The 23,398-nt window shown below is 37.6% G+C and overlaps 2 protein-coding genes across 3 annotated transcripts; one reads left to right on the top strand and one right to left on the bottom strand.

The window, feature by feature from the left end:
• Positions 1-3,731: 3,731 nt before the first annotated feature.
• LOC121519619 (E3 ubiquitin-protein ligase RNF126-like) lies at positions 3,732-12,146 on the bottom strand. Its single transcript, XM_041802398.1, has 9 exons — positions 11,994-12,146; positions 10,518-10,576; positions 10,358-10,418; positions 10,033-10,271; positions 7,318-7,386; positions 7,166-7,235; positions 6,744-6,837; positions 6,129-6,244; positions 3,732-4,810 (listed from the first exon to the last, which is right to left on the bottom strand). The coding sequence occupies exons 1-9, from the start codon at positions 12,066-12,068 to the stop codon at positions 4,658-4,660; spliced, it is 936 nt and encodes a 311-aa protein (XP_041658332.1). The 5' UTR covers positions 12,069-12,146; the 3' UTR covers positions 3,732-4,657.
• Positions 12,147-12,708: 562 nt separating this feature from the next.
• Positions 12,709-22,901, top strand: sugp1 (SURP and G patch domain containing 1). Of its 2 annotated transcripts, none has more exons than XM_041803257.1 (14): positions 12,709-12,844; positions 13,300-13,468; positions 13,622-13,722; positions 14,946-15,191; positions 15,346-15,469; positions 15,563-15,663; positions 17,352-17,475; positions 17,555-17,883; positions 18,026-18,132; positions 19,976-20,153; positions 20,291-20,397; positions 21,162-21,307; positions 22,102-22,231; positions 22,395-22,901. In XM_041803257.1, the coding sequence occupies exons 1-14, from the start codon at positions 12,826-12,828 to the stop codon at positions 22,419-22,421; spliced, it is 1,908 nt and encodes a 635-aa protein (XP_041659191.1). In that variant the 5' UTR covers positions 12,709-12,825; the 3' UTR covers positions 22,422-22,901. The 2 variants fall into 2 exon arrangements, with proteins under 2 accessions (XP_041659191.1, XP_041659190.1); XM_041803256.1 differs by having other exon boundaries at positions 13,610-13,722.
• Positions 22,902-23,398: the final 497 nt, after the last annotated feature.

Raw genomic sequence — 23,398 nt, 5'->3', positions numbered from 1 at the left:
GTGGCCACCTGGCCGAATAGGTCTGCTCTATAGTATATAAGATAGGCAATAAACATACGTGTGCTAACTACCATAGTAACAGAGCTGCAGAGCATTGTCCCCTAATGCTGAGGATGTGGGCCATGATGATACATAAGTACTCACCTGTGGAGAGGTGAAGCATCCAGCCTATGCCTAGGCCTATGCCAACAAAAACTTTGATCTAGTTTTGGTTGAGTCTATTCTGGTTTGTAAAGCTCAGTTTTACTTAGATGCAATGTACTCACATAAGACTACTTAAAGCTCCTGTGAGGATCCTTTAGTTTGTTGTTTGTCACCCCCTGTGGACATAAAGGAACAGTTCATGTCTTGCTGATTTTGTCATAAGTGGTGCTTTCTGATAAATCAATTTCTCTTCTTTTGCTTTTATTTTGATAGGACAGCTGAGGAGAGACAGAAAATATGGGGAGAGAGAAAGGGGGACATGCAGAAACTGGGAATCAATCCTATAACCAGAGCGTTTAGGGCCACAGCCTGTTTACGAGCACCTGCTCTACCCACTGAGCCAAACTGGCACCCCAAATAATCTGTTTTTATTTAGAATATTCTAACATGTAACCAACAATGATTCTGAAAAACACTGCTTTGTAATACCATGATAACATCAGGACTGACAAGTTAGTCTAATGGAGGGACTTAAAAGACTGAATTATATCAAGATTATGTTTGTATTTTGTCAACAGCAGAGTCACAAAGTCAAGCTTTTTAGTGTTAAGGTAAAAGTGCTTACCCATCTTGGAAGGAGTGTTGTATTACGGACTTGATAAGGAAAAAAAGTGCTGCAAACACAAGGATAAGTTGTTATTAATGATCTTAATTATCATGACAGAATTAGTGGTAAAAGGATATTGTAACAGTGTGATCTGTTAATTGTAGCTATGTTGGCTTGTATTTTCAGGTTCTGTCCGATTTACTCCAAAAATAACAATGATCAATATAATGCCACATTTTCAAGACACCATAATATATAATGTTTTAAGAGTTCAATGGTCTGAAGGGAGAATCCAGGAATAGTCGGGTTTGAGGATTGTGGTTGGAAGAATGGACCGGGGTGATCTGGATCCTCCTTGAATTCTAACTGGCCACCTCAAGTGCCACTCCAATATAAGAAACTATGATTGGCTGTATGCTTCAGCAGAGACACAACTTGTGTTAAACAGGCTTCTCAAAGCTTTCTTTACATCTCAGTGAGGCACATTTCCCGTTAAAACTTTGACTTTAAATAGACTCTCTCTTAGCAAGTCCTAGAGAATTAAACTGAAAAGACTGAAAATTCGCTGCTCTGTTCTGCTAGTTAATAAGGCTCTAAATGTAAAGGTACATCTTAAAAATTAGAATATCATGAAAAAGTTCAATGTGTTTTGTCACTCATTTCAGAAGGTGAAACTCATATATTATATAGACCCAGTACACATAGAGTGAAATATTTCAAGCTTTTATTTCTTGAAATGTTGATGATTATGGCTTATAGATAATGAAAACCCAAATTCAGGTTTCCTGAGTCTTTAAATGGTCTCTCAGTCTGGGTCAGTAGGCTACACAATCATGGGGAAGACTGCAAACTTGACAGATGTCCAGAAGACAGTCACTGACACCCTCCACAAGGAGGGTAAGCCACAAAAGGTCATTGCTAAAGAAGCTGGTTGTTCAAAGAGTGCTGTATCCAAGCATATTCATAGAAAGTTGAGTGGAAGGAAAAAGGGTGGTAGGAAAAGGTGCACCAGCATAAGGAATAACTGCAGCCTTGAGAGGATTGTCAAGCAAAATCCATTCAAGAATTTGGGGGAGCTTCACAAGGAGTGGACAGAGGCTGGAGTCAGCGCATCAAGAGCCACTACACACAGACCAATCCTAGACATGGGCTATAAATGTGGCATTCCTTGTGTCAAGCCACTCCTGAACCAGAGACAACGTCAGAAGCGTCTTACCTGGGCTGTGGATAAAAAAGAACTGGACTGTTGCTCAGTGGTCCAAAGTCCTCTTTTCAGATGAAAGTACATTTTGCATGTCATTTGGAAATCAAGGTCCCAGAGTCTGGAGGAAGAGTGGAGAGGCACAGAATCCATGTTGCTTGAAGTCCAGTGTGAAGTTTCCACAGTCAGTGATGATTTGGGCTGCCATGGCATCTGCTGGTGTTGGTCCACTGTGTTTTCTGAAGTCCACAGTCAATGCTGCCATCTACCAGGACATTTTATAACACTTCATGCCTCCTTCTGCTGTCAAGCAAACCAAAAGCTGGTTCAATGACCATGGTGTTACTGTGCTTGATTGGCTAGCAAACTGGCCTGACCTGAACCCCTTAGAGAATCTATGGGGTATTGTCAAGAGGAAGATGAGAGACAGAGAGCCAGACCCAACAATGCAGATGACCTGAAGGCCGCTATCAAAGCAACCTGGGCTTCCATTACACCTGGGCAGTGCCACAGGCTGATCGCCTCCATGCCACGCCGCATTGATGCAGAAATTAAAGCTTTAGTAAAGATTTAGTATTTAGTATTTAATAAAGCAACTTTAGTCACCACTTCATGCAGGGCAGGTGGGATATTTTTCCTCCAAGGTGGTGCATGCCAGGAAGTTGGATAAACACTGCCTCAAGAGAAGAAGCAAGAGTGTTGTTTGCATCCAACAATTTAAAAAAATGATTTAATGTTGTATTTCAGTATATTTTCAGTATATTATTTAGTTATTTATAATTATCACTAAATTATTATAATTGTTTTCATTTTTCTTTTAATGTCTATGTTTTTAATGTCTATTTCCTCCAAGTCAGAGGTCATGGTTTTCTAGCGGAAAACAGTGGATTGCTCCCTCTAGGTGGGGAGTGCGTCTCTGCCTCAGGTGAAGGATTTCAAGTCTCTCAGGGTCTTGCTCACGAGTGAGGGTTAAAGGGAGCATGACACTGACAGGTGGACTGGTGCAGCATCGACAGGACCAGAGCATTGTGCCGGACTCTTACAGTGAAAAGCGAGCTGAGCCAAAGCTTTCAATTTGGTCAATATCCCCTCAGCCTTCACCTATCGTCATGAACTCTGGGTAATGACTGAAAGAATAAGATTGAACATACAAGCACCTGAAATTAGTTTTCTCCAGAGGGTGGCTGGGCTCAGTCTTAGAGATAGGGCGGAACCACTGATCCTTCGCATCAAAATCCAGCCAGTTGAGTGGTTGGAGCATCTGACAAGGACGCCTCTTGGGCGCCTCCCTTTGGAGGTCTTTCGGGCATGTTCATCTTGGAGGGGACCTCCTCCAGAATGCACTGGAGGGATTATACTGTATGTTCCGTCTTGTCATGCCTCAGAATCCCCCGGAAGGAGTTGGAAAGTGTCACTGGGTAGAGAAATGTCTGGGTTGACTTGCTCTGCTCTAACTGCAGCCCTGCCCCAGAAAAGTGGAATAAGATGGAAGGATATTAATTTTTCCTTAATTTTGTCCTAAATGCTTTCTATCAACTGTGTAAGGAACTTGCTCTGTGAATTACAAATGCCCTTTTAAAAAACAGCCAGTCTAAAGCTTATATACTAAAGTTGTAATTTACTTCTAAAGACCTTTGTGCACAGTGCACTCACGCTATTTGTGCTTTAGCAGCTAGTTTAAATGTGTCTTTTCTGACACAATATCCGTTATGTCCGTACAGAGACTCTAGGTTTGGACTAGTTATGATGCATTTTTTGACCACACAGAGCAAAAAAAAATGTTTTTAAGTACTTTATTGTGGTGTACGAAAAATCAGTAAATAAAATAATAAACACATCATTTGGAAACACATTTGGTCAGTTCCATAGAGGTAAGATGAACTCATGCCATTTTTGTTTTGTTTTCTTCTTAAATGTTAACCAATCTTGGGCAAGAGTTCAATAAATAAATGGTTTTTGAGTTGTGTAGCTTTTTCCCTTGTTAAGACACACCAAGTTCACTGTATCAAGCTCTAAAACAAAGAGAATCTGAATTTAAAAAACTTAAATGACTCATTCAATGCAAAAAATATATATATAAATAAATCTCCCTTTTTGATCAGCAGTTTCTCTGAATTCACATTCCCAGCTCTGGACAGAATTTTGTGCAAATTGAAAAAAACAGAGGTGTAAATAAATTGAAATCTGATGCATACGCTCGGTTCCCTTTCTGCAAAAATGAAGTTTGATCTGTTAGCTGTACAGCGGATGACAGTCCAAATGAGTTGTCTATCTACACCCATGTTCGCTGGGTCACCACAGGAAATGTTTTTTTTAAGAGCATTTGTCTCTTCATTATAAAATGTTTTCCAGCCTTGTGGCGAAGATATGTCTCCATCATGAAGAAGTCCACTCTAGCTCAAACTCTGTTCCATTTCTTTGCACAGTCCCATCTGTAGGAGCACTATTCACAGCCTCTTTTAGCACTGCACAGTCCCACCTCCTCCAAACTCAACCACTAAAGCAGCAGGAGCTGGACCCAGCATTCGCTCAGCACGGAGGGAGGAAGAATGACAGTCTGTGACAGATTCAGAGTTCACCTTTAGTTGTATCGCCTCCTTGAAACGAGAGCTACCCCGGCCTCAGCTACAGAGAGGAGCCGCTGTGGCCTCTGTCACTTGTGTTGTGAGGTTTCTCAGATGTGAGGTGGCCGTGACGGTAAAATTCTAGGAGTTGCTGGCAGCATTCTCATTGCTAGGGGAGCTGGGAGAAGAAGAGGATGAGGAGGAGGGAGAAAAGCTCATTCCTGATAACCCTGGGGGGTCTGTGGCTGTGTTCTGTCCACTAAGACTCTTCCTGCACACGGGACACGTATCATGCTGCAGGGAATACAAAGAGCAGAGAATTGTGGAAATACTTAAGAATTTTATATCTAAAAATTGGCATGACTTAACACAAAGGTATTTAATAGAATATAACTGCCACAAATTTAACCTGGATAACTGATGAGGGCTGTGGCGCTGTTAAATTATGTCATTAACCTCTTAAATCTTAAATAATTAAATAAGCCTTCATCAGCCACACTTTCCTTCTTCGCACCTTTTGAAGCCATTATACTAGCAGTACAACCAAGTAGACACCCGATAATAATTAATTTCCTCTTAAATGAGTTGTACTTACCTTTTTACAATGTATAGATTGTGTATGTTTATACTAGCGGTTAATCGATCATCAGCCTGGCTGATTATCTGCGCCAATATTCATAATTTCTCCAATTATCTACGTATATCTGTGTTTTATTTTACCAATCACTAATCAAGTTAATTCAAAATCAGTATAAATAGATCATTTTGGTTCTGCGGTGAGGTGTGTTTTCACCCTCCACAGTCTCACTTAATTTCCCACCCACAACACAATGGGGCTGAGTAAAATTACACATGTAATACTGAACATCGCTCTTATTATAGTGCATTCAGAAAGTACCCAGACCGCCTTCAGTGTTTCAGTTTTTTTAAGTTGCAGTCTGATGCTACAGTAAAAAAAACATTTTTATTCTCATTACTCTACACTCAGAACCGTATCATGACAAAGTTAAAACAGGGACTCCCCCACAATGACATGAAATAACCTTTTTGCCTTAAATTGTGGAGCACCGGCAACTCAAAATAAAACAAAAAGCATAGTGATATTTTCAATTATATAGAAAGAAGAACACAAACCATTTAAAAATAAAAAAGAAGCATGCAGAAGGACAAGGCAAAAGAAAACTAATTATCCTCTAAAGAAAAAAAATGGCCAAACCTGAATTGAGAAAAAACAAATTAATCTGGTGTTCATATGATTTTTTTTCAAGATTTGGACAACTTTTCTCCAATACTACAATGATATAATATGTTTAAGTTCAGAATCAAGTCAAATACTCATTTTCATCATTTAAATATCATTGCTGTCGTTTGGTCACTGAAACAGAATCAAAATCTGCTGATGATATTTTCGTTCCGAGTTCACTTTTTAACTTTGCAGAGCTCAAATGTTTTACAAAACATGAGCACTATAATAATACTTTATTGACTTATATGTTACATATCTAATGTATTTAATGAGGATGATATGAATTGAATATCAAATTGATCAATATTTGATATTTATCTTGTAAACCTGCTGGGACATTTTTGATATATATAAATGGAAACATACCTGTTCAAGCCACGGTACTATACAGTCATTGTGAAATAAATGATTGCATGGAAGTTGTCTAACACTCTCCTCAGCGCTGTAGTCTTCTTTGCACACAGGACACTCTAAACCAGCAGCTGCACAAACAGAAAACCACATTTAGTGTGTGTGTGTGTGTGTGTGTGTGAGAGAGACAAGGTCACGAGTCAGCTGCATGGAAAACTGAGATCCCGCAGATTCAGTTTATTTGATTTTTGGCAGCGTTCAGCAGTGAGTGATCAAATTCAGGCATTTTACAGGAATACAACCGACCGCAACTTGCTTAAAATTTCATTTAGATGGGCACATAAGCATTAGACTGTTAACATAAAAATTAGCAAAACAAACTAACAAAAATGTAAAAGACAACTTTTAAGAAGTTAATCAACTCTGTCTCTTTTTTATTTCTTTGACTTTTGCAAGAAGGTTGTAGAAACATGTATGTCAGCATGGGTTTTTCTTTTTTTTTTTAAAAGGAGACTACTCCAGATCTGTTTTGTTCTGACAGATAAGTTAAAAAAGCAGAGAGAGAGAGCTTCTGATGCAGAACAACTTAGTTGGTAATGAGTAAGTAACTGGAATGAGATGTCAACTTACCCACATGTTCCTCTGTAATAGAGATGGTTGGTAAACTCTTTATCCTTTCCCTGTCAGCAGGAGGGGGACCCGTGTTTTCAAATTGGTTCAATAGCTACAATTAAAAAGAGAGTAATATTTATTTACTCTAGAAATGTCAAATTCCAGGCATTCATATCCTGAATATACAGTAGGTCTATGTAAGGCTGATTTAAAGTAGCTTCATTGGTGTTCTTTGACCTACACAAACTGCTCTGGGATGTTTTATCTTGAAGTCACCATTTTCTATTACAAATTATTACTTCATTCAGAAATACTATGAATTACAGTTTATATTTTTAATGGCACTTTTCCTGCAAGTTTATTAAAAACTGACACCATAGCCACCTCCTTGATGAACACATTAAACTTCAGTATCATGAAAAAAATAACTACTTTTATACCTGTGTTATGATGGCATCAAGACCATTGGCACCCCAGGCGTAGTCCATTGGATTCGAATGAAGCATTCCCCTGCAAGACAACAAGTGGTCAACAAAATAGAAAAAGAAAGTACAGCAACCTTCACCAAACCTTCACAGTCTCTTATACTTACCAAGGACCCATCCCGATGTTTGGCATGGCTGTAGGCGCTATAATTCCATTTACGAGCTGCTGGATAATTCTGTTTAGAGACATAAATGTTATAATCAGATGTTTTATCTCAAAGTATGTTTATATAACTTTTTGGAAAAGATGATGATAATGAACAGCTCAGCACAACATTGGTCTGTACAACTATAAGCAGAGATCTGATAACAAAACAACAGCACAATTTACAGGAGCAGTGTCCACAATTAGTCAAGCAAAGTGGCTACAAGGGTTGAAGCCAGTTTTAGAGTTTAAGAAACAGAGGAATAGACTCCATATCCTCAGGAAACATCCCTTTTAGGAGTGAAGCAAACGGGTGAAATATTCAAGAGGAATTCACCCCATGATGCTCTTCCTTGCAGCATAAATGAGGATATCATAGAGTGATCTAAAGCAAGCATCAACAGCAGCATTTTGGTTCAGGTTACCCAGTAGTAAAGAGGGAGAATGCATACACAAAGCCACGCTAAATATTTTATCTTGCAAATTGTCCACCCAGTGTTAGGGATGCAAAATACTGTCAGCATTTTATTGGCAGATCTAAGCTTAAACAGTTAATTATCTGGTTTAGTAGATTTCTAGCAAATTTCTGTCTATTTTTACAACTGCTAAAACAATTGCTATATTAGCTGTATGTACAAATAAATGTGTGGATTTTAAAGCAGGACCAACACAACTACAGTATATCAGCTGAAGTCTTTATCTTTGTTCTTTCTCATTTCTTAAACTTTAAGTGTACTTTAAGGGTGGAAATTTTAGGTCTACAACTAACAGACTACAGACAGACTGAACTACAGTAATTTATCTTTATCGATGTCAATACCAGCTAAATTAATTTAAAATATATCTGCATATTGGATACTGGCAAAAATCTAGTATGATGACAAACTGATACAGTCATGGACAAAAGTATTGGCACTCCTGGAATTTTTCCAGAAAATACACCATTTCTCACAGAAATTGTTGCAATTACAAATGTTTTTGGTTTACACATTTATTTAATTTATGTGCATTGGGACAACACAAAAAAAACAGAAGAAAAAAGCTAAAATTGACATAATTTTACACAAAACTCAAAAATGGGCTGGACAAAATTATTAGCACCCTTTTAAAACTGTGGGTAATTCCTTTCATTTCAAGCATGTGATGCCCATTTAAACTCACCTGTGGCAGTAACAGGTGCTGGTAATCTAGAAATCACACCTGAAGCCAGTTAGAATGTATAAAAGTTGACTCAACCTTTGTGTTGTGTGCCTGTGTGTCACACCAAGCATGGAGAAGAGAAAGAAGAGCCGAGAGTTGTCTGAGGACTTGAGAAGCAAAATTGTGGAAAAATATGAACAATCTCAAGGTTACAAGACCATCTCCAGAGATCTTGAAATTCCTTTGTCCATTGTGTGTAATATAATCAAGAACTTTATAACCCATGGAACTGTAGCTAATCTCCCTGGATGTGGACGGAAGAGAAAAATTGACAAAAGAATGCAATGCAGGATAGTTGGAATTAGAGCTGGGCAAATAATCGAAAAATAATCGAAACCGACATTTAGGGTCTAACCGACGTAAACCTGCTGTGTCAATTACTTCAATTTTCCTCTTTTCTTGGAAAAATCTGACCTTTTTTTTAAAATTCATTTCAGCTGATGTGTCTTTCAATTAATAACCAGAAATTGTTAATCTGTGCCTGTTCCTTTAAGTTGTTTGTTCTAAAATCATACCAATATTTACAGAACATACAGAGTTGGTGGTTGGGGGTGGAATAGTTGTTCATTAATCAAAATCACGGTTAAAAGTTCAATTAATCGTGATATTCATTTTTGCCATAATCGCCCAGCCCTAGTTGGACTGGTGGATAAACATCCTCAGTCAACTTCAACACAAATTCAGGCTGTCCTGCAGACTCAGGGTGCAAAAGTGTTAGCTCGGACCATACGTCGGAATCTAAGTGAGATGAAGCGCTATGGCAGGAAACCAAGGAGGACCCCACTGCTGACAAAGAGACATAAAAAAAAGCCAGACTGGAGTTTGCAAAAATGTACCTGAGTAAGCCTCAATCCTTCTGGGAGAACATTTTGTGGACAGATGAGACTAAGGTAGAGCTTTTTGGAAAAGCACGTCATTCTACTGTTTACAGAAAATGGCATGAGGCCTAAAAAGAAAAGAACACAGTACCTACAGTCAAACATGGTGGAGGTTCAAAGATGTTTTGGGGTTGGTTTGCTGCCTCTGGCACTGAATGCCTTGACTGTGTACAAGGAAACATGAAATCTGCAGATTATCAAAAGATTTTGGGCCGATATTGTGCCATTAAAACGGAAAATGTTATTTTTGGTTATGAATCTCTAACTTAGAAGTATTTAAAAAAATGACATCTAAAGAAATTATAATTTATCTGATTTTTTTTCAAACAGTAGTAATGATGTTCCCTCAAATAAATCATACATTTTCCTTATACCCAGTGATGTCTGATTACTATACTCACTATTGATCATGTCTGGTTTAAAGCCAGAGTTACCTTAAATTGGAATTCAGATATTTTATCAGTTGACTACATTTTTACTCTGTCTTTAAGAATCTAAACACAAGACTTACAAAGTATTTTCAATGAAATGTTATTTACTCATATCCTCTTGCATCCCATATAAACCTCTCATACACTGTACTGCTGAAAAAGTCTCACCCCTCTAATGTGGGCACTCCTTCATGGCGCGTACCCTGTCGTCGAGGAACATGCCGCCCCCGGGGTTGCCGTGCACTATATCGCTGCCGCGATGCCATTTCTCTTTCTCTCCTGTTTTCCATCTCTCTGTTGTCCTCTGTGGGTAGTCGAGTTCGGAGGTCAAAGTTTTCATCAAAAATCCCAAGGGCGAAGGGACCATAGCCAGAGGGAAATGTGAATAAATGTTGGTGATCCATGTTCTGCAAGAAAATACAGAAACGATGTCTACAATAGAGAACAAGATGCTTGTTTTCCTACAAAAGCTGGTTTAACAAGTCACACTGACCTCAAAGTTTGGCCGGTTTTGTTCACTGCTGGAGGAGGTGGATGCGGATCCATTTTCATTACTGCATGAACACAGTGGTAAAGATGGTGAAAAGCCAAGGCCAAAAAATAAAACAAATTAACATCTAATTAAACAAATGGGGCACAATAATTCTGTTTACCTTCTTTCCTCAGGAAGTTCCTCAATGAAACCTGATTCACATCGGGGACAAGTGTATTCCTGCAGATAAAAAATATACATTCATTTCCAAGATTCAACTCTTTATTGTCATTGTGTAGGAGGGTAAATAATCTCCGTGAGTTGCCCAGTGCAAATAGTTAAGAAAAGTTTACTGTGAGAAAAACATTATTAACATATATTAACAGTATTTACAGGGTAACAAACCATTCGCATGCCCAGTTAGGCAAGTCAAAGTCATAAAAGGCATTGAATTTAGAGTATCAATGCTATAAAAAACAGTACTCTGTTAAAGCCAACACAATGCACTCATATTCATTTCCTGGGCAATAAAGAAATAATTCATTAGATGGGGTTCTACATTTCAGCATTGGAGGATGATGGTAAACTTAATGGGTAATTTCTAAGATAAATATCCTGAGCTGTGCAAAAAGCCACAGTGTCTAAGGTTGACAAAATCTTCAGAGCTTTGATACCACCAGTCTTTAAGCAAACTCATAATTGCTTCAATAGTACCGAAGAATACTGAAGGTAAAAACTGATCTTCAGTAAGTTTTAAGAAAAAAATTGACATGAAGAGAGATCACTGTCTGAATTGCACAACTACATTAGCAACATTTCAAACGTTGCCAATGTATTTGTGAGACAGTGCAGAAACATACATGCATTTTGGTCGTTTAAAACACAAACACATCCATTAGTAGGTACCTATGGCTTCTTTTATTGTAGTGGTTTTGAAACAGATATTAATGTAATTTCATTTTACGCGCCTATCTTAGCTCAAAATCCAATTATTGTGACAGCCCCTCTAATGTCTTCTATATGACAACCCACGACAGTCTCTAAAAGCACATGAGCATTTACAATTAGTTTATATGATTTCCTAGGAGTATACTGTTGCACAGGTAAAGCAGTTGACTGCCAATAAAGTAACTATCACTGTAACATTCAAGAAGATTCCTATATGAATGGTTGACAACAGACTGCTGTGGCAGGCACGCGGGTTGTTGCCTCGGCAGCTATTTGATTACTGTGATTGAGAATACCCCTACTTCCTTTTACGGTACAACCATGGCAAGAATACAACAAGCCCAATAAAACGAAGGACAATCAACTTAAAATCCAACGTGAAACCTATTTATACCATCAACGTACTAAAATGTGAACCTAAGCTTCCTCATGATAGCTTGCAGGCAGGAGCCACCACTGTAAGGCGTATTAAACTGTCAAGACAGACGCGATCGAAATCTAAAACAAGACAATTTTTTGCCTAATTAAGACAGTAGAAGTCGATTTAATGACTACCTCTTAACTGTTGTTGCCTATGGGGGTAGCTAACTAGCGTAGCTGAAAGGCAGCATTGCGTGTCCGCGACAAAAACGTACTGAAATAAAATCATACAATGCCCGATGTAATTTATTACTCCTTGCGCAGACAAAGAGGTCTCTTTGGTCCTTACCGGTAAACGCGGATTAATCTCTGCTGTACACCGGTGACAGAAAAACCGGCAGGGCCGTGGGGGAGCTTCAGCCATTTCTAAGCAGGAGAGCAGTTCGTACGGGTACGGACGGGTAGCAACAAGGGACAACAAAACTCGACTATTGCAATGTGAAGAGATCGGTGGGACGGAAGCATACGAACGCTGAAGGATCGTTACCATGGCAGCTACAAGAGACTTACACGGAAAGCCACTTCCTGTCTAGTAATTATTAATTTTAATAAAAACTAAAATTCAGACCCTTAAAACTTTAATTCAGTATTTAAGTATGATTTTCACTGTCATTTTTTTTCTTGTAATTTTATACATGAAGGGCAGTTATAGGGCAGAAATTGGACGTCGTGTTATATTTCTGAGATATTATTTCCCCAACCGGATTTCACATCTTTTAGTAAAAGATAGGCCTACCCAGTTAGGGCACAGAGATTTCAGTTCAACAGCCCAATATTGAAGGTTTAAAAACGACTTAAATCTATTTGTTCGAAGAAGGAAATCAGATCTACGGTCTGATTGGGTTTGATTCCGTGACAAGTTTTTTATGTTCATTGGATAAAAACATTACTTTGTTTTTATAACTTGAATTTTGGAACATAGCATTTTTTAATTTAATAAAATAGAAAACGTGTTTTTAGAGAAGCAAGGGGTGCTTTTATTCTGTTAATCCATGACCGGAAATGTACTATTATGTTTGCCAGCAGACTCAGATATCTAGCCAGTAGTGTAGCAACCTCTAGCAAAGGCCTTTCTTGAGTTTGCGAGCTTTTTTCCCCTATATATTTTACCTACTACGACCATGGATTATAATGATTCGGGTAAAATTTTAATTCTTAGTTGGACCAAGGTTTTTAGCTATTTAGCGCATGTCACTTTTCTGTTAATGCTAATAGCTAGCTTATCTAGCCGTTGGGTAGTTTATTGCTAGCGTAACCAGTGTGCATTGTTAGCAAGTCGGTGGCTAAGCTACACTGGGAAGCTTTTTAATGATCAAATGACAAGCTTTACATTTTGCTTACTTAAGATATCGTATAAAACAATCGTCACATTGAAGCTCCCATGCCACCCATCTAATATACCATATGTTATTAAGACGAGTTTTGTTGTTCGTCTGCACTGCGAAGTGAGGATATTAGCATTGTACAATATTTATACCCCCAGAAATAGTGCATATTTGGGAAAAATCAAGCAGCACTTCTAGTTAACTGATCAGGGAATTCAGCTGTACGACATATGTATGGTTATTCTTGGATGTTACTTTGATCTGTTTTAGGTCGAGGGGGATGGAAGTCCAAGCCTATCCAGGCTCAGAAAAAAAAGATGAACATGAATATTCTCCGCCAAGAGAAGCTAATAGCTCAGAAGAAGAAGGAGATTGAGGAAAGAATGGCAGAACAAGCAAAAATGAATGTTCAAGTCATAAACAAACCTCTGCCTTCAAGGTATGTGTATGCTTAAGACTTTAAGATGGCTTAGACTTTTAAAAAATCAATTAGTAAAAATGTGTTTGCGTTAATTACTGTCGTCAGAACTGGTATACACAAATGCGTTCTTGTTATCTAAAATTATATATTGTAAAACAGTTCTCTTCCCAGTATTTCCCCAAGCCTCCAAGGAGCCTCTTCAAACAAGTTTGCAAATGATGGAAGCTTCTTACAACAGTTCATGAAGATGCAAAAGGACAAGTCAGAAAATGGTTTGTGCCTTTTCTGTTTAAATCTGTTAGTATTTTTTTTTTGTCTCGTCCTTTTCACGTGGAGGATACTAGTGTGGGGTTCAATTGTTTAGAGAAATCTTACACAGCTACCGTAACACAGAATAGTAATGAGATCTTGCCGTTTTTGCTCATGTAGTAAGGATAAAGATAGTTTAAGTTGGTGATACTCTTAAAAAGTTGCTCCAGGTCAGGATTGCTCAGGATCCTCCCTTAAAATAGCTTCACCCCCCCTATAAACTGCCCAGCTGTCCATGACTTTTAGGAGAGAGGCCAAAGCATTTTAATTAGAGAATAGAAATAATACCAACACAAGCTTTTACATATCTAAATCTTAATGTTAACACTTTGCAAGTTTATGTAGATTTGTATTTCATGTTTCCTTCCTGTACATTCAGACAGGGAGGTTTGCAAATCAAGACATACAGACAGACAGCTGTAAAATTATAGTAATAAGATGACATAATTATTTTTTATCTAGCATTATTGGTAAAATAAATAAATAAACCTGAAGAAGAAAGTTATTGTTTCTAGTAACTGATCACCTGTCTCTGGCTGAAAGTACTGTGTGTAGTGTAATTGAACAGGCTGGCTGAGTTGCCAGTGTTGTGTATTTTCAGGGATATGATGCAGCAATCAGGCATGGACACAGGGCTTGTGGATCTGATCAACTTTATTCAAAGCTGAGTAGGTCTACAGATCTTATAAGGATGCAGTGACCAGACATGACTGCTTATAGGATTTGCTTTCATATGAAACATGTCATTCCCATTAACCGTTTTCATTTAATGTTTTGCCAACTTTCCATCTTTGATCATTTCTTACTGAGTCACACTGATCCATAAGGACAATCAATAGCACATATTTAGTCCTATTTGCAACATACAGGGTTTACTCAACAGGAAAACTTCAGGTATGACATTAATTGTAAACAGTTGTTGCTCAGCATAGGCAAATTTCATAATGACTTTACACTTAGCACTAGAGTAATCAATAAGATGTATATTTATAACTTTATAGAGGATTTATCTAAGATAAGAAAAACTCTGATCGGGGCATCCCCGTTAGATTGGGAAACGTTACATTAAAATGTACCTTACCCCTTTTAAAATAGAAAAACTCTGACCGTGTTATCTGAAAGACTAAATACACTTACTTGAGAGCTAGCACTTGATCACTGAGTTAATTTTGTTGGTTGTTTCTAGGTTCAGCCACAAATTCCACTACTCCCTCGACCTCACACCCATCACCAGGAAACGCACAGCAAAAAAAGAGCGTTCTTGTTGGCAAGAGGCCTGGCCTTGGAGTCAGTAGCATGCTAAGTCAGTTCAAGAACTATTCACAAACAAAGAAGACTCCTGTCATCGGCCAGAGGCCCAGTGTGTTTTGTTCTCCAGATGATGAGGATGAGGAAGAAGAGGTCAATTACTCCAAATACTTAGAGATGAAAGGTAATTCAAGGCCTGTGTTTTTCAGTCTTTATCTGACCAGCTCCATGGCTTGGACATTTTCAGTGCATCTTCTGCTCCTGTGGCACAGATGCCTTGTGAATGGCATTTTGTCAAAGGTGTCCTTAGAGTTAATGTACTCATAGCCTGCTTAAAGTCTCTCCCCCAGAGGATTCAGACACTAGACTTATCATCGACAAGATGGCCTCCTTTGTGGCGGAGGGAGGATCTGAGCTGGAGAGGAAAGCCAGGGAGGACTACAAGGACAATCCTGTTTTCTCGTAAGTTGGGAGGACAATATAGGTCATTGAGAATTAATGACTTAAACTGTATTCAAATTCACCTGATGTATTTTTTTTGCCTTTTTTTTAAAGATTTTTATATGATAAGAGCAGCTTGGAGTATCTCTACTTCAAAAACAGAGTTGCAGTTTTAAGAAAGGATTTGGCAAAACCTGAGATTGCGTCGGATAATGGTAAGATTACATGTTCTCATACTCAGTCATTTAAATTTAAAAAATACTATCTCACATCTCTTCTCAAATACAGTCCCCAAAAGAGTTTGACAGTTAAGCAATACATTTTACAAGTCCTAAATTCACATGTATGCATTTTGACCCACTTCAGACCTGACAGATGCAGTGGATTGTCAAATGCATGGTTACTGTCATAAATTTCAGCTTTAGCTTACCAGTTATTTTTAACTTGAATTCATTTTCACTAATGTGAACCACTAATGCCATTAATTGAACTTTTTTAACTAAAGGAGAAATCCGTGCACTAGAGAAGTGCAGTTTTGTTAATTTTCTCATGTTGTAATACAATTAGTGGTGGGACTCGATTAAAAAAAAAAATCGAATTAATTAGAGGCTTTGTAATTAATTAATCTCAATTAATCGCATATCAATATTTGACACAAGAAGCAACATTTTTCAATTGAAATGGATTTTGGTAAATGACTAAATCAATGAAGAGACACATAAATGAGCTTAAACAACAAAAATCGTGTTGATTTTCATCACTTAGTGTTAACATAAAGTGCAATATCAATAAGGAATATTATGATTGCATTGTTTGAAATTTCCTTTCTGCATGGCAGTTCATAATTTGGGTCAGATGACGCTATTTGTAGCACCGCTTCTAGCCCCTTATCTTCTACCACCGAGAGTGGTCGACAGTACACTTCAATCCATTTTGCCAGTAAGTTTGTTAATTTGTCAGTTGTGGACTTACTCATTTTGGCTCTGAACCCAGTCATCTTGTTGAGTGTGGATTGGCGACACTGCCTGCTCGAACTAGGAACATTGTCTGTGCTAGCTGCAGCATGTTTGGCATTGAGGTGGCAGCGGAGGCTAGAAGAGCTCCGGTGATAGGCAAATTCTTTCTTGCACAATTTGCACACGACTGTGCTTTTATTGAGCTGTCCATCCGGTAGTTTTTTAAAACTAAATTTTCCGCCCACCAAACCCAGCAATGACTTCTCATCGGTTTCCATGGTGTTTGTTGTGTTGTGTCCTGTGCATCAGTATTATGGGTATACTTATTTATAAGTATATAAATACATATATTATATACTTATTTACGGTATACCTACTTGTGCAATGAGAAACGTTCCGCGCTGTTTTGAGTACAAAAATAAATTGAGATTAAAGGCGTTATTTTTTTTATCAAGTTATTTTTTCTGTAATTAATTAATCTTAATTAACGCAATAAAGTCTCAGCCCTAAATAAAATATTTGTTTTTGAAGTGGACTTTGACAGTCTCAGAGAGAGTACTACACTTAAACCATTGAACTGTGTTTTTTGCTGTTTGTTTTGTTACTCATCTCATAGTTGGCCTCATTAAATCAAAGTAAGATTTTGAATATCAAGTGAAGTTTCTAGTCTTAAAATATGTGTTTGATTAAACAAGCAAATGCTGCTAAGTTTCTCAGTAAAGGGATGTATCTCATAAGAATGTAGCCTCTCTTGGCTTTTTAAAGTTTCACTTGTTACAATAAAAGCTTAACGTCCATTAAAGTTCCCCATTCACCATCCATGTCCCCCTTGCTCCTCCTTCCTCTTCTTATCCCCTATTGGCTCTAGACTGGTGTGTGAGGGCCAGTTGAGTACGGTACAATAGTTGAGTGTGAATTGAGTCGCAGTACTGATAGGCTGCTTAAAGTCTCCCCCCCAGTGGACGCGGAAACCCTGCAGATGGCAGAGAAGTTGGCCAGGTTTGTGTCGGAGGGAGGTCCTGAGGTGGAGGCAATCGCTGCTGAGCACAACCGAGACAATCCCGCGTGCAGGTCAGTCACTGTAAACAGTATGTCATTATGTTTTCTAATTTGTTATTCCACCTCACACAATGTTTTGTTTGTCTTTCAGTTTCTTATACGACCACCAAAGTCCAGCCTACCACTTCTACAAAGAGAAAGTACAGGAGTACCGTGCTGCAGCCTTGCAGAGCTCTTCGCCACCAGCAGCAGCAGAGTCGGGAACACAGCTTTACCAACCGGCCGCACCCTTATCAGTAGGAATCCCCCCATCACTGAACCCCACCTCTTTACTAAAGACTGAAGTGACAGAAGCTCCACCGGTCAAACGGAAAAGAAAGAGTAGATGGGGATCAGAGGATGACAAAGTAGAGCTGCCACTTCCACCCATTGTTGTCCCTCCAGAGATTGTTCAAGATGCAAACACACCCGCTCTCTCTGGTATGTGAAGTCGTTTTTTTAATCAATATTCAATAATTAACAAAAACAGTACAAATATCTTGTATCACCATTGTTGTAATTCATTTGTTTTTTGATCACAGTATTCGCTGACTGCATAACTTTGTCCTGATGTCTCTTTCAGTAAATGAGCTCAAAAGTCTCGGTTATAAAAAGGGGAAGCCTCTTGGTCTGGTAGGAGTAACAGAACTATCAGAGGACCAGAAGAAACAACTCAAAGAGCAGCAAGAGGTAAAGTAAAAAAGAAATAAAAAATATTAAGGTTGTCACATTACCAGATATTTAAATTTCAATGTCATCGTGGAAAAAAAAATCAACAATATTGATACCTGTTTCAACACCATGAGTATAAAAATGCAAGTACAAAGAATACAAGTCCTAGACCCCAAAGTTTGACAATTTGATGTTCTTAATTACAAAACAATGTTAGCCAATTCTGCATATTGTCTAAATGCACAAACATATTTGCATATTTATTAGTTATAACCTAATTCAGACAGTTGGTTTGCAATGCAACAGTTTTGGAATGTTGCAGAGAACAGTTTAGTTGTGTGAACTGAGCCATCTCCGCTAGGATCAGGCCAGCTGACAGTGCTGCCTCCCTTTCAGTTTGTCAAACTACCAGTAGCTGGTTTGTGGACATTGAAAGAGATAAATGGGAAACAGAAATCTTGTTTGAAAGACTATAAATGCTTATATTTATTCATAGCAAAAAATGTCAGATACAATATACAGTGAATTTTGGAAATGATTACGTCAATCTTTTTTAAACGAACTATTAACATGATAAGCTGGATGTGCTGTACCAGTTAATTCAAGAGAAATTTAAGACTGAAAAGTTAAGTTTGTCTGCTGAAAAAATACTGTTTTAGCAGATACAGTGCCTCAAAAAAGTATTTACCCCCTTTCTGATTCCTGATGGGGTTTTTTGCATATTTATCACATTTAAATGTTTCAGATCATAATACCAATTTAAATATCTCACAAAGACATTATCTAGAAACTGCATTTTGTATTAAGTTGGGTTGTCTTTGATGATCCGAAACATTTAAGTGTGATAAATATGCAAAAAAAAAAAACAGGAATCAGAAAGTTGTCAGATACTTTCTCATTGCACTGTAGCTTAGTTATAACAAGACTAAGCAAGCATTTGGGGGCTTATAAGTTGTGTGAAATTGCGCTGCCATGCAACAATGGACACATACATACATGCATGCAGCATCATTATTAAAAGGACTCTGTAAGGAATCACCCTTATGTAGGAAACATACAGCCTAATGCTGTGCATTATCAGAATTACAAAGATGCAAAAAAAACAAATTCATGTTAAAAACAAAAAAACTGGAGTGAAAGAGAAAGCGTCACTGTACCTGCGACTGCTTCTGTTTTCCACACAATGACATGAGCATTTCACATCAGATTGATAGTGCAGTAACTAAACAAATCACTTTAAATTGTATGACAAGGGGAACTTTTGCTATGGAAACAATACATTATCTTGTGCAGATGTGTAGATGTGAACTGTTAGCCTTTCAGAATATTGCAGAGTTACCTGTGGCAAGCTATTCCAAGTTTTGACTAAGCTTTGATCTGAACTGGACTTTGCAAGACGTTTTTTGCATTTTGAGGTGATGCCAGAAAGGACTTGAGAAATAGCAGATTTGAGAATTTGTTGAATTTTAATGAGCCCTATTGTTCATGCTCTCTCACACATAGAAAAACTTTGAGTTAAAGATATGGCTTAAGAGCTGTAGCTTTTCAAATGTTCAGTACTCTAGATACTATTGATGATTGAAAATATTGAGATCATATTGTTTTAAAATCAAGAACAGAAATTTCCAAAATTTTGGTAGCCTTACAAGATATTAGGAAATGAAAAATGTAAAAAAAGCTTTGATTCTAGAAGATCAATTTGTTGATATTCATGTTATTTTTTAACTTAATGATAATGATGATGATCAAACTCTCTTGAATTGGTAATCACACCAATAACTGAAGATAATTATGCCCTGTTATCTTACATTTAATCACACATGTTCCTGTCTGTGTAATGGTTTGCATAAATACTTCCTAGATGCAAGAGATGTACGAAATTATCATAAAGCATAAGCGTGCAATGGCAGAGATGCAAGTAATGTGGGAAAAGGCCATGAGAGACCACCAACATGAATATGACAGTGATGAAGAGGTGGACCAGGAGTCGGGTACCTGGGAGCATCGTCTACGAAAAATGGAAATGGAGAAGACTCGAGGTACGGATGGCTAACGCGGCTGAGAATTTTTCTCTTCTGTTCAACACTTGCTGCTGTGGATGCTTGATGATAAGACCTCATCAAGTTAAAGGAATGAATTGTTATCATTAAAAAAGCACTTGTTTGTTCTTTTCCAGAGTGGGCCGAATCACTGACAGAAATGGGAAAAGGCAAACACTTTATTGGAGACTTTTTGCCCCCAGATGAGCTGGAGAAGTTCATGGAGACCTTCAAGGCTCTCAAGGTCAGTTTTCCTTCCTTTTTATACCTGTATTTCGTTGTTAACCTCAGTTTCAAAGGTAATCAAGATGACTTTTAATTTTGTTTTATTTGACATTTTGTCAGGTTTCCAATTTCACAGTTAATTTTTATTTTAAAAATACTACTGTTTTCACTGTTGTGTACACAGAGATATAACGGTTTAATTAGTTCACTTTATGTTGTATTTTTGTAAAATGTACTTCCTACATCATTAATCTAATTTTTATTTGAGTTCTGCGTTTTCATAGGAAGGCCATAAACACTTTGGTAGCACCAGGAAACATAAAAATCCTTTCACACCTTTATTCTGAAAATGCTTGTCCAAGTCATCGTTACTTGGTATCAGTGCAGATACCAGCAGAGCAAAGTTAAAGGAAGAACAGAAGAGATTCAAAGGTAGTGTTATTTTCCATTCAGCATCCTGGAAAGCAGTTGGAGAGACACCAATTAAAAACCATGCAGGATATAATCCTCTTAATGTAACATAGCATACCGTAACATAGCTGTTGGACTGGGGTGGATAGCAGTTTTCATTTTATTGAAGTTTATTCAACTTCACAAAGGAGACTCTTGCATCATTGCACATGTATTATTCATGACATTTTGTTACCATGCAGAGCACTAAAAAAATGCTAAAACTACATTGTAACGTATTTAAAAAAAAGTTAGAGAATGTGTGTGGTGCAAAACTTCAGTGTGTATGGACATTAATGTAAAACTTTTGGTCTTTTGATCTTTGTCATGCAGGAAGGCCGGGATCCAGACTATTCAGAGTATAAGGAGTTTAAGCTGACAGTGGAAAATCTTGGTTTCCGAATGCTCATGAAGATGGGCTGGAAGGAGGGCGAAGGTCTCGGCAGTGAAGGACAGGGCATCAAGGCTCCTGTTAACAAGTACATATTCTTCTGTTTATTTTTCATTCTGTCATGGTCAAATTAAAAATCTACTTTCCTTCTTATTGACTGTGAAAAATTGGGGATAATGCTGTTTTCCGTTTAATTTATTCTATCTCAGTGACATTAATTTATCTTTAGGGGTTGCCTCATCAGTTAAACTTTAGGCAGTAAATGGATCGTAATACATGAGAGTGTATAAATGTATCTCACCTTATCACACACTTGTAAAGATCATTTCTTCCATCGCTTAATATAGTCATGCTTGACAAGTTTAACACCTTTCTCTACGGGAAAACAAGAACATTTCTCAATATTTTAAAAAGTCTTTATCATTTGTTCTCTTGTAAACAACAAAGGAGGAGAAAACAATCTTCTTCCAAAACTAATGACCAAGCCAAGAAAAGTGCACAGAATAATAAAAACACACATCAAGTTTGCATGTCTTTGATTCTGAAATCCTTTTATACCATAGCTCCTTCAGCAGGTACTGTTTTACAACTTACATGTCTATTTGTGCAATGCAATAACTGAATGATTGTTGTATTCTTTGCATTTTCCGTCATTCCCCAGACTCATTTTGACATGAAATTGCTTGGAATGCAGTGTTTATTACTCAGAATTGAGCATTTGTTGTGGTACATCATAAGGCAGTGTGTCACAAAGGGCTGTATTCAGATTTTTTTTCCGGATAGACTTAGTGGTATAGTTCTTTTGTTGGCTCTCATTTAATAGCAAAGAGAATGCAAAAGGAAAAGCTAATTTCAAGCATCTCCCTGTCTGTCCCACTTCAGGGGAGTCACTGCAGTTGATGGAGCTGGGTTTGGAGTCGACCGTCCAGCTGAGCTCACAAAACACGATGACGAATACGATGCATACAGAAAGAGGATGATGCTTGCTTATCGCTTCAGGCCAAATCCTCTGGTAACAAATAATTTGATTGTTCAAATAATATTGCCAGTAGTTTGGTGTTTTAATGTTAGAAAAAAAGAAACTGGTTTTAAGTTTTGTATTGCTAAACAGAGTTGTGTCTTTATAGCTATGAAAATAGAATGTAATCTTTCTTCTTTACTCTTTGTTTCTACAGAATAATCCACGAAGACCATATTACTGATGTGGAGGATTGTGTTGGTGTATTCTTTGTTTTTATCATAATTTAAAACCGTTTTCTGCACCCACCACAGCTCTGCCCTGCTGTCAAATGGACACTGCTGCACATTAGAAATTTTAAAATATTCCTGTGGAGATGAGTAGAAAAATAAATGCATTCTCTATTACATATGAAGATAAATTTGTTCGAAGAAATCTAGACTGTTTTCCCTGGCTAATTGATCACCTTTTTCCCATGTTTACTTCAAGGTAATACTGTAAAAACCTATAATGTACACTTCAATTGCACAAGTCCCAAAATGATTTTACTCTTTTTGTATGTTAGCATCTGTATCCACTTCAAAGCTTTCTTCATGTCTTTACAAATAAATACAGTACTGTATTATTCTGTTATCATTTTTACAATGTGTTATTTTCCACAATGTGATATTCTTAATTTTGACCTCTTTTCATTACATGTGCACAAATAAAAAAAAAGATTTCCCACAGAAATGTGAAGTCATAAATTGTCTTATTAAACTGCACTCATCTGTATATACACCTTCAAATGAAATGAGTAGAGGCTAGGATAAAGGCTCCTTTTTTTATTATGTACCTAACCGACAGTTGCATATATTTATCCATTAATAATGAAAACTGCAGTTTTCTTTTCTGTCTTTGGACCATGTGAGTCATTGGCCAGCCAGTGTCAAAGAGGATGACAGATCAGTGAAATCAGACCTTCACTTCGCCATTCCCCAGGGGGCTTACACAGGATAATTATAACTCCGAAATCCCAACTAAGCAAGAGCTACTCCAGTGTTGGCCACAGCATCAGACAGAGGCAACTTAAGCCTTTGGAGGAGTCGAACTAATGCGTTGGTTGATCTGACATGGTCAATTTTTCACTGGGATTCAGAGTTGCAGCACACCTTTGTTAACATTACACAATCAGTGTTAAACCTGTAATATATTTAAAACGTTGCAAATTCCTATATTCTA

This window comes from Cheilinus undulatus, linkage group 13 (assembly GCF_018320785.1).
Source record: "Cheilinus undulatus linkage group 13, ASM1832078v1, whole genome shotgun sequence".
In the NCBI taxonomy this organism is placed as follows: Eukaryota; Metazoa; Chordata; class Actinopteri; order Labriformes; family Labridae; genus Cheilinus; species Cheilinus undulatus.
This window is presented reverse-complemented; position numbering and strand designations above follow the sequence as displayed.